This window comes from Belonocnema kinseyi, chromosome 3, assembly GCF_010883055.1.
Source record: "Belonocnema kinseyi isolate 2016_QV_RU_SX_M_011 chromosome 3, B_treatae_v1, whole genome shotgun sequence".
Lineage (NCBI taxonomy): Eukaryota > Metazoa > Arthropoda > Insecta > Hymenoptera > Cynipidae > Belonocnema > Belonocnema kinseyi.
The window spans coordinates 80,914,380-80,924,942 of NC_046659.1; the positions used below are offsets into that span (position 1 = coordinate 80,914,380).

The 10,563-nt window shown below is 24.0% G+C and overlaps 1 protein-coding gene across 1 annotated transcript; it reads right to left on the reverse strand.

The window, feature by feature from the left end:
- Window positions 1-347: 347 nt before the first annotated feature.
- On the reverse strand, window positions 348-5,502 carry LOC117169173 (39S ribosomal protein L33, mitochondrial). Its single transcript, XM_033355397.1, has 3 exons — window positions 5,357-5,502; window positions 3,589-3,692; window positions 348-662 (listed from the first exon to the last, which is right to left on the reverse strand). The coding sequence occupies exons 1-3, from the start codon at window positions 5,401-5,403 to the stop codon at window positions 613-615; spliced, it is 201 nt and encodes a 66-aa protein (XP_033211288.1). The 5' UTR covers window positions 5,404-5,502; the 3' UTR covers window positions 348-612.
- Window positions 5,503-10,563: the final 5,061 nt, after the last annotated feature.

Sequence of the window (10,563 nt, forward strand, 5' to 3'; positions counted from 1 at the left end):
TTTCTAAGTGCATGAAAATTCCCTGACATTTCCAGGGTTTTCCAGTTTTCCAGGTAGGGTAGACACCCTTTGCAGAATCCTTGGGAAAAAATACTAAAGTATATAAAACTGTAACTTCATAAAACCTGGCAGTAATTTTGTTTAAATTGTACAGCCTACGATTCGTGTATGAATGATGAAGACCCCTGCATGAAACGGTATTGTCCACCAGGTTTTGAGTGTCACGTTTATCAACCGGACTGCCAAGGCTGTGAAGCTGTAGCGGAATGTGCATAATAAATAATTATCTTGATTACCTAACTAATTAATTCCTTACTTATAGATAATTAAAATACCAATTGCATTAATTTAAAACCTGGTTGGTTTATTGAATATGTGTTAGCTAAGTATTTATTACTGTAACGTCGTTGTAAAATTATTTAACAATAATTCGCAGATTTTTCCACCTCTCTCCTTTTTGTTCAAAACATATTTCAAATAATTCCGAAAATAAAGCGGACTGACTTTAAAGTCCACTTTCATGTTTTAGGAAGGCGAGTTATGTACAATGCAAGCGTCGAAAAACGATCCGGATATTAAATATTAAAAACAAATGATATATTTATTTCTACCTTACAACGCACGTATCTTCCTAATTTCTTTGTAATATGCCATCTTTCGGACTGAAAATTAAAGAAAAAAGAATATCATGTAAGGAATGTTAAATATAAGAAGTAAATTCAAATGAACACATGGGAATGGCAACAATTTTTGGAAATTCTGTAAAAATCATTTTTCTTTTTACTAGAAAAAAATTAATTTAGAAATTATGAGAATAGCAACTGAAAGATGATTTGAATTTTTCGATGTACAAGATAGAACATTATTTTAAAAAAATATTTTTAACTCCTTGAAATATTATGAATAATTAGGGTTGCTAAAAAATCCCAATTTCGAAATTCCCTGAATTTCCCTGAGAAAATTGGTATTTTTCTTGACCGTTCTAAATTTTTCTTTTAGGTATAAAAACATAAATTTTAAACCAGAAATAGAGCAATTAAATTATCAGTTAAAACCATTGATTTTCAAACAGTGAAAGAGGAATTTTCAACAAAATACATAAATATAATCAAAACATGTAAATTTTAAATAAAAATTAGAATATTTCAATTTTTAGTTCAAAAAATAAATTTTCAATGACAAAAAAATTAATTTTTAACCAAAAATAGAAAACTTGAATATTCTGCACAACAAATTTAACTAAATAAAATAAATTTTCAACGGAGTAACATTTTCAGTTTGAGAAATTAATTTTCAACCAAAATAATAAATATTCGAAAACAGAGTAAATAAAAATTGTAACCAAACAATTGGTTTTACAACCCAAAAAATGAATTTTCTACCATGAGAGACAAATTTTTAACAAAATAAATTAATTATAATCTAAAATGTAATAAATGTATGAATTTTTAACCAAAATTAGAAGTTAAATTTTCAGTAAAAAAAGGTAACTAAGTAAAATAAATTTTCAACGAAATAGTTTAATGTTTAAAAAAACAGTTGAAATTTCAACCAAGTAAAATATTTCGCAAAAGAAATTAATTTTGAACTAAAAGAAGAAAACCGAATTTTCAAACAATTAAATTTGTAACTAAAAAGATAAAGTTTTGAATTAATGAGATAACTTTTCTAGCAAAAAAGCTACATTTTTAACAAAATATTTGAAATTTCTCCTAAAACAGATATATTTTCAACTTAAAATAGTACTTTTCAGTTAAAAAAAATTAATTTCCAACAAAAATACCAATTTTAAAACAAAGAAATGAATTTTGATCCAAAAAGATAAATTTTCAACATACATAATAGTTAAATTGTTAATCAAATTGAAATATTTTTAACTAAAAAGATTAATTAATCACCAAGCCGATTAATATTCTGCCACAAATGACAGATTTTCAACAGGTAGATAAATTGGCAACTAAATAGTTGAATTTTCAACTGAAGAAGGTAAATTTTAAACCAAAAATAGAACAGTTCCATTTCTGGTGAATAAATTAAGTTTCAATAAAAAAATCTCTTAACAGTTTATTTCCACTTTCAACTAAGTATTTAAATTTTCAAAAGTATCAATTACAATATTAAAAAATGTACATTTTCAAACAAAAATAGAATATTTCAATTTTCAGTTCGAAAAATAAATCTCCAAACAAAAAAGACGAACTTGCAACCAAGAAATGAATTTTTAACCAAAAATAGAAAGCTTAAATTTCAAGATTTCAACTAAATATAAGAAATTTTCAACGAAATAGTTCAATGTTCAAATAAACATATGAAATTTCAATCAAGTAAAATGTTTATTTAAAGAAATTAATTTTCAACTAAAATAATGAATATTCGAAAAAAAATCAATTGAAATTTTAACCAAATATAGTTGATTTTTCAATCCAAAGATTATTTTTCTACAAAAAGACAAATTTTCAACAAAATACATTATATCTTCAATTAAAAAAGATCAACTTTCAACCAAAAATATAAAAGGATAAATTCTCAGTTAGAAAAATACCATTTTCACAATAAAAAAAATGGAATTTTCAACAAAAAAAAATAAATTTTGAGCCAAAAAGATAGTTTTAATTAATGAGACTACTTTTCTAGCCAAAAACAGGAATTTTCAACGAAATGTGGAAATTTCACCAAAAACAGATAAATTTTTTAATTAAAATAGTACTTTTCAGCCAACAAAATTAATTTCCAACAAAAAATATGCATTTTCTACCAAAAAAAGGACTAATTTTCAACAAAATACATGAATTTTTAACATAATAGTTCAATTTTAAACCAAATTACTACGTTTTCAACTAAAAATATGAATTAATCACCAAGAATATTAACATTCTACCACAAAAGACAGATTTTCAACAAGTAGATAAATTTTCAACCAAATAGTTGAATTTTCATCTAAAGAGAATAAAATTTCAACCAAAAATAGAACAGTTCAATTTTTTGATAAAAAAAAAAAAAATTTTCAAAAAAAAGCGGGTTTCAATTAGAATTACGAATCATTAAACAAAAAATTACAATTTTTAACAGTGCAGTTCTACTTTCAACGAAATAGTTGAATCCTAAAACAAACACGATTAATTTTCAACTAAAGAGTTGTAATTTTCAACCAAAAAGATCAACTTTTTACTAAAGTAGATGAATTTTCAACCCAAAAGATTTTCAAACAAATAATTTCATGGTCTGTAGCAACCCTAATAATGTACATCAGCTTCTATAATTTTGAGTACATTTGCCGTCCTAAAGTACAAAAATAATTTTGTTTTGTATACGGATAAGGACTCTTTTTGTCCCTTCCAACTTAGAAAAAATTTCATCTTAATGTGTTCATATTTTCAATGTAGAATTTTCTGGAACACATGCTTCTATAATTTTATCAAAACTTTATATTTAAAGAAACTATCAAAGAATACTCTTTTTGCTCATCCTGTAAAATTAAATTTATGGTCCCTATCCAGTTGTCATTCATATGTCTTCAAATTATATTGAAAATAGAGGGCAAAAGAGGGAAATTTGATTTTCAATAATAGTTAAGAGAATTATACTTACTCCATGGATCGAATTTAATCAATTCATATTTATCCTGTTCTCTTGGACGAACAAGTATTATTGAATGTCCGCTAACCATGCTTTGAACCGTTACCATTAGGTATCTGAAAGCAAAAATTATTTATTTTGATGTTGAATTTAAAATATTTGATAAATATTTTAAAAACGCGTCAGAAGATCAATTCTGAACTAAACGTGGAAGAATATAATTTTCAATTTATTTTCAATTAAGAAAAAAAGGAATTTTTAACAAAATAGAGCAATTTTCAACAAGTCATGAATCTTCGATAAAAAAATGAATTATCAACAAGAAGTGTAATAGTTTATATTTACACCAAAAACTATTTCAACTTTCAATCAAAAACTATTGAATTAAACCAAAAAATATTACTATTCAACAAAGTAAAGAAATTTTTAACTAAAAAAGATAAATTTCTATGCAAAAAAGGAATAGTTACATTTTCACTTTAGACAAAATAATTTTGAACTAAAAAAACAATTGCTAATAAAATAGTTAAATTTTGAACCAAAGAAATTAATTTGTACTAACATAATGAATATGAAAAAAAATTTAACCAAATATTTGAATTTTCAACCTAAAAGATTAATTTTCTATCAAAAAAGAACAATTTAAACCAAACAGATGAATTTGCAATCAAAACGATTCAATTTCTATATGTTGTTTCTATATGTTTTTCAGAAAAAATGAAATGGTTAAATTTTAAGTTGAAGAAATGAATTTTTAACTAAAATGATGAACCTTCTATCCAAAAAATGAAAGTTTAACCAGCTAGCTGAATTTTCAACCAAAAACATTAATTTTCTAACGAAAAAAGCAACAAATTTTCAATGAAATAAATGAATTTGAAAAAAGACAAATTTTAAACCAAAAATAGACTAGTTGCATTTCCAGTTAGAAAAATAATTTTGCAAACAAAGAAATGCATTTTTAATCAAAAAGATCATGTTTCAACTAATATGATTACTATTCTTCTATCAAAGGCGAATTTTCAACTAAATAATTAAAGTTTTACATCAAACCCATAACTTTTTAAATTTAAATAGAATAGTCAAGTTTCAGTAAGAAACTAAATTTTCCATCCAATAAAATAATTTTTTAACGAAATAGTTTAATTTTCACCATCAGAAATTAATTTTCAACCACAGAAAATAATTCCCAAAAAAATACTTAAATTTAGAACAAAAAAGTTTTTTCTTTTCCTGAATTAAAATGCTGAGTGACCAAACAAACAATAATTTTGAAGAAAGTAGTTCCACTTTCAACAAAGTAGTTGAATTTTAAACCAAAATGATGCATTCTCAAACATGTAATTGTAAACAAAAAATTATGTGGCATATTTGTGACAAAATTATGTGTTTCAATTTGTAACCTTTTAATGGTGAACACACTCTTAAAAACTAATAATTCGTTAAGTTTTCCGCATCCAAACATTGTTTCAATTCATTGTTCACAATGCTCTGCTTTGAAGAATTTATATTTTTTTATTGTTTTACGCGCAGGGTTCAATCGTTTTACATAACCTTTCACGTTGCCATAATTGACTTGAATTTCCAAAATTACAATTAAATTCTGCATAGGTAATTTCAATTTATATGATAATGTTGATAGAAATATTTATTTATGAATAACGATCACTAATAAATAAATAACTGTTTAATTTATTAGTCAATGACTTTTAAACAAAATCCTAACCTCCAAGAATTGTGGACCACAATATTACTAAGAAACATAATAAATAGCCCTTACTTGCTTTTCTTCTTGGCTTCTGCTAGTAATATATTTGTGAGAAACATAATTTGAATATTATAACTCTTCTTCTCTCACTCTAAATTCAATAAAAACAATCAAAATAAACTTGTACAGTCGAAAACACGAAAATGAATTTTGCAGTGCGCATGCGTGGTTGCATTTCGCGATAAAAAGGCGGAACAATTTAAACGTTCAGATTTTTATTTATTTTAGAAATTCGTGAGTTTGACTTTGACAATTTTATTTTAGTAAAATATTGATAGTTATTTCAATTTATTTTTAAGTTTTATCAACTTCTATAAGTATTTAACATTTTTTCCAGTAATTCGATTAAAATTCATTCTTATACATAACTTTATTATGATCATTTTTTATTTATCAAACTTACCGTTTGGAAGAAGGACCAAAAACCCGATGACTTCATGAAGTTATTGTTTTTTTAAACACAACCTTCTTATTTTAACAGTCAGCATAGAAGTTTTAAATGTTCCACAATTCACTCCCGACTTTAGAATTTGCGTATAAAAAAATTAAATTCAAAACAAATTGCGAAACTTCAATCAGAACCGAATTTTCAGTTAACTCTTTTATTTCCATTTTTCGTAACACCGTCAATGCGATTTTCTAATTTTCCACGACACGCTCTTACTCTCTGAAAGCTAACTAAAAAAATATTTTAAAAATATTCCTAATTTTGTCTACATTTAATAAAAATTTATTTTACTCACTTTTTAAACAAATTATCGAAACACTCCCGAACCCCGAAAGTCGAGCCGATCCTGACAAATTTCAACCTCGAACCGTCGCGCGCGATTCTCGGAAATTCAAATTCATACACGATATTTATTCACGAAGAAAAGCACTTTTGGACAAAAAAATCGGTACTAGGTGCAAAATTATGCCCGAAAATGCCAGGGAAAATCGGATTTGACCCAAAAGACTGAAAAACTTGCGAATTTTCATGGGTTTGATCCAATTGGTGAAAATTGGTTAGGTCAAGTGGAAAATAATGTTTTGATCGCACTTTCTGGGTGATTTTGAACCTGACAAAGCCACAAACACTTTCTCCGATGTATTTTGAACCCCAGAACGCGATTTCGACATTTTTATAACTTGACGCGATGTAACTTTTAGAATTTCGTCAAAAAATTGAAGACCGGTTTGGAATTTTGTGTACGCGGCGGTTAATTCGATGCAAACTAATAATTTTGACCACAGGCGTCACTAGTATCGCTACATTCGAAATTTGAAATTGACAATTTGATTTTAAGAATTCAGAATATTTAATGTAAAAAATTATTTCAACTTTTATAAGAATAGCAGTAAATGCATGCGCTCAAAGCGTATGTTCATGTATGTTGATTTATTTTTGTTAAGTTTTCAAGTCAAAAATATAAATTCTGAACCAAAAATGAAATACTTAAATTTTCAAATAAATCAATTTTCAATCAAGAAAGGATTTCCACCCAAAATACTTTAATTTGTAATAAAAAAAGTTGAAATACACCAAATAATACTATTTTTCAATCAAATAAATCAATTTTTAACTAAGATCGACAAATTTTCGTTCAAAAGTCGAATAGTTACAGTATTAGTTAAAAAAAATTCATCTGAAAATAAAAGAATTTTCAAAAAAAAAATTAATTTTTAACACAAAAGACGTATTCTTTACCAAAGAAGACAAATTTGCAACAAAATACTTTTACTTTTATCTGAAAAGGATAAATATTCAACCCAAAATAGAACAGAGTCACACATAAACAAATTAGTTTTCATTATAAAAAAACTGCTATTCAAAGAAAGAAATCAATTTGCAACCAACTAAAATAATTTTTTTACGAAATTGTTCAATTTTTATCCAAATGAAGAAAAGTTAAATTTTCAGTTCGGAAAATGAATATCCAACCAAAGAAATGAGTTAACTAAAAAAGGTACATTTCCTAATATAAGTTAAATAGTTACATTTTCAGTTTATAAAGTTAATTTTCAAAAGAATGAATTTTCCATCCAAAAGCTCATTATTCTACTAAAAATACCTAAATTTGAAGAAAATAATTGCATTTTTAAACAAAAAAGGTAAATTTCCAACCAAATATAAAGAAGAAAATTAAAATGAAATGGAAAGGAATTGAACTTGTATACTTTAGAAATAGAAGTGATTGAAATTGAGTTTTTAAAAATTGAATTTCTTTAAAATCAAAAAAATGTTTAAACAGCAGCATTCAACATTGACAAAATTATGTTTTAAATTTTTTAAAAATTACACAATTTCATTTGAACAAAGTTATAATTGTAAATTTAATAGTTTGAACTATTCAAAATTGAATAATTCTATCTTGAGTTGAATAATATGAAAATTGAATGATTTCAGATTAAAGTTTTGAAAATTTAATCATTTAAAAATCAAAGGAATTGTAATTTGTTTAATTCTAATTAAAAGCGTTCAGAATTAAATAATTTAAAATGCAAAGCTGATAAATTTAAATATTTTTCAATTCGAAGTAATTAAAATTTGACAATTTGAAATTGAAAACGGAATTGAATGTTTTAAATTCAAAGGTGCTGAAATTCTAGAATTTTTAATTGTTATTAAATATATTGGACCAATTTTTCAAAAATAAAAAAATCAAGTCACCGTCGTTTTCAACGTTATTTTAAGTGAACAATAATAGTTTAAAAATAAAAAAAATTTAAATATTCAAATTGTATTAGAAAAGTAAAACTAATGAAAGCAAAAAATGAAAATTCAGAACTCTAAAATTGTAACCATACAAGATTTTCAGAAATGATTCAATAACTGTGTTAAAAATTATAAATAGTTCTATTTTGATCAATTCAAGTTTAAACGAAATTTTTTATATTTCAATTTCCAACAATTCATTTAGAATTGATATTCACTCTAGAAAATTTTTAAACAAATATTTTAAAATATCAATTTTTTTAAATCTTTAACTAAACACGGACAATTTTAAGATATGACATTAAAAGCTAAATGTTCAAAAATAATTCAAAACGAGATAGTAATCTCGTTTTGTATTATTAGCAGTAGGTAAATGTATTACAAGTAGTTCTATTTTAATCAATTTGATTTTAAATACAATTTTAATTTTTTTAAACTTCAAACAATTCATTTAGAATTCTGATTCACTCTTAAAATTTTCTAAATAGATATTTAAAAATCTTAAATGATTATTTTTTAAAAATATTTAACTAAAAACGGATAATTTTAGGATATGACATTCAAAATTAAATGCTAAATAAATAATACAAAACGAGATTGTTACGTAAGATTTCAATGCTTGAAGTTGTACAATTTTAAACTTTTCAATTCAAAATTGTCTTTAAGTCTTGTTTGAAATTTTTAATATTTTGGAACATTTTGAAAAAAAATCCAGTTTTAACGCTTGGTTGGAAAATCTTCCTTTTCAGGCTTGAATTTCATAAATTACTGTCTTAATTGTTTATGGATGCATTTAATTCAAAATTGTGCAACTATCAATTTGATAATCTCCAATTTCAAAGAATTAAAAAAATAAGCAATTATTGAAAATATCTAAACCTGAAATTATTAAATTAAAAATTGACTATCAAGGTTTTTAATATATAATGTTGCAATTTTGAAAAATTGAATAGTGAAATTGTCCTGATATTTTTGATATTTGAAACTCGAAAAATTAAGAAATTTTAACCCAAATATATTCTAATTTAAGCTTTTCGAGCAAAAACTTTATTTTTAAGACATCAAAAATTGAACTATTTTAGAATCACTCATGCAAAACAATAATTTTAAATTGAAATTATAGATTTTTTAAAGATTTCAAAAAATATTTTGATAATAAGTATCATATCTTGTAGTACTAGAAAAGAATAGGTACGATTTTAAAGATGCTTTTTAATTTGTGCATAAGAGTGTTTTAACAATTGTTTTTGTGAAGTTTAAAGTATTTGTTGGATAATAAAAATAAGTCTTTATTGGAAACAAAGTGTTTTAGATGGAATTTACGTCTTATTTACAATATTTACTATTTAAAAATCTGATCTTATTTAGATTAGAATTGGTATTTAAATTCCAGTCGAATATTATTCTCATTCTTGGCATAACATGGATAAAATTTGTCGCCACATATATTAATTAAAGTTCATTTAGGCTTACAATACTTTAAAATTCACATTAAATAATTGTATTTTTTTGTTAAAAACCTATTTCACAAAAATGTGTTTTTTCACTGTATAAGATGGAAATTCTATCTAATACTATTTGTTTCTGATGAATATTTGGTTTTAGTATTCAATCACTGTTTTATACTTTACAAAACAATAGTAAAAACACTTTTATGCAAAAAATAAAATACATGTTTAAAATTGTACCTACTCTTTCTAGTTCCATTTTCGGCACCGTGTGGCGTAAAGGTAGACCACCATTCCCAATAACCAATTAAAAACATTCAAAGTGAAGAAATTTCAATGATAAGCCTTTACACTTAAATTATTAGGTTTAAAAAAGGTTTGAAGCAATAATTAATAATTAATTATTACGAATTGAAAGCCTTTGAAATTTAAAACATTTATTAAATGATTTTTAATTGAAAACATTCCAAGTCCAACATTTTTAAGGTACGCAAAATTTAAAAAATGAGAATAGTTTGAATTGCTTTCAAATTTAAAACATTTCCAACTAAAATTTATAAAATTGGAAAATTTGAGTACAAAGGAATTCAAATTGTATAATTTTTAATTTAAACTATTACAAATTTAATATTTTTAGATTAGAAGTTTGAAAATTGGATAATTGAAAATTCAAAGGAATTGAAATGGCATAACTTCTAATTAAATTCATTCAAAATCGAATAGTTTAAAATTGAAAAATGTTCAATTGTAAATAAATTTCAATTCGAAGCGATTAAAAAATTAAAGTATTCGATAAACGTTAACACATCTATTATTTTAGGTATTAAATCATTTAAGAATTAAAAGTGTTTAAATTGTTAATTATAATTTTCAAAATTCAACCATTTCAATTTTAACGGAAAAACCAAAACTTACTACAGGTAAAAAATTAGCGTTTAACATGGAAATTCAGAACTCTAAAATCTAAATTAAGGAAATTATTCAATTACTGAAGTATAAATTTCAGATAATTTAATTTTTAACTATTTTGATTTTAAGCAATAGAATATTTTAACCTTTTTAATTTCAAAGAATTT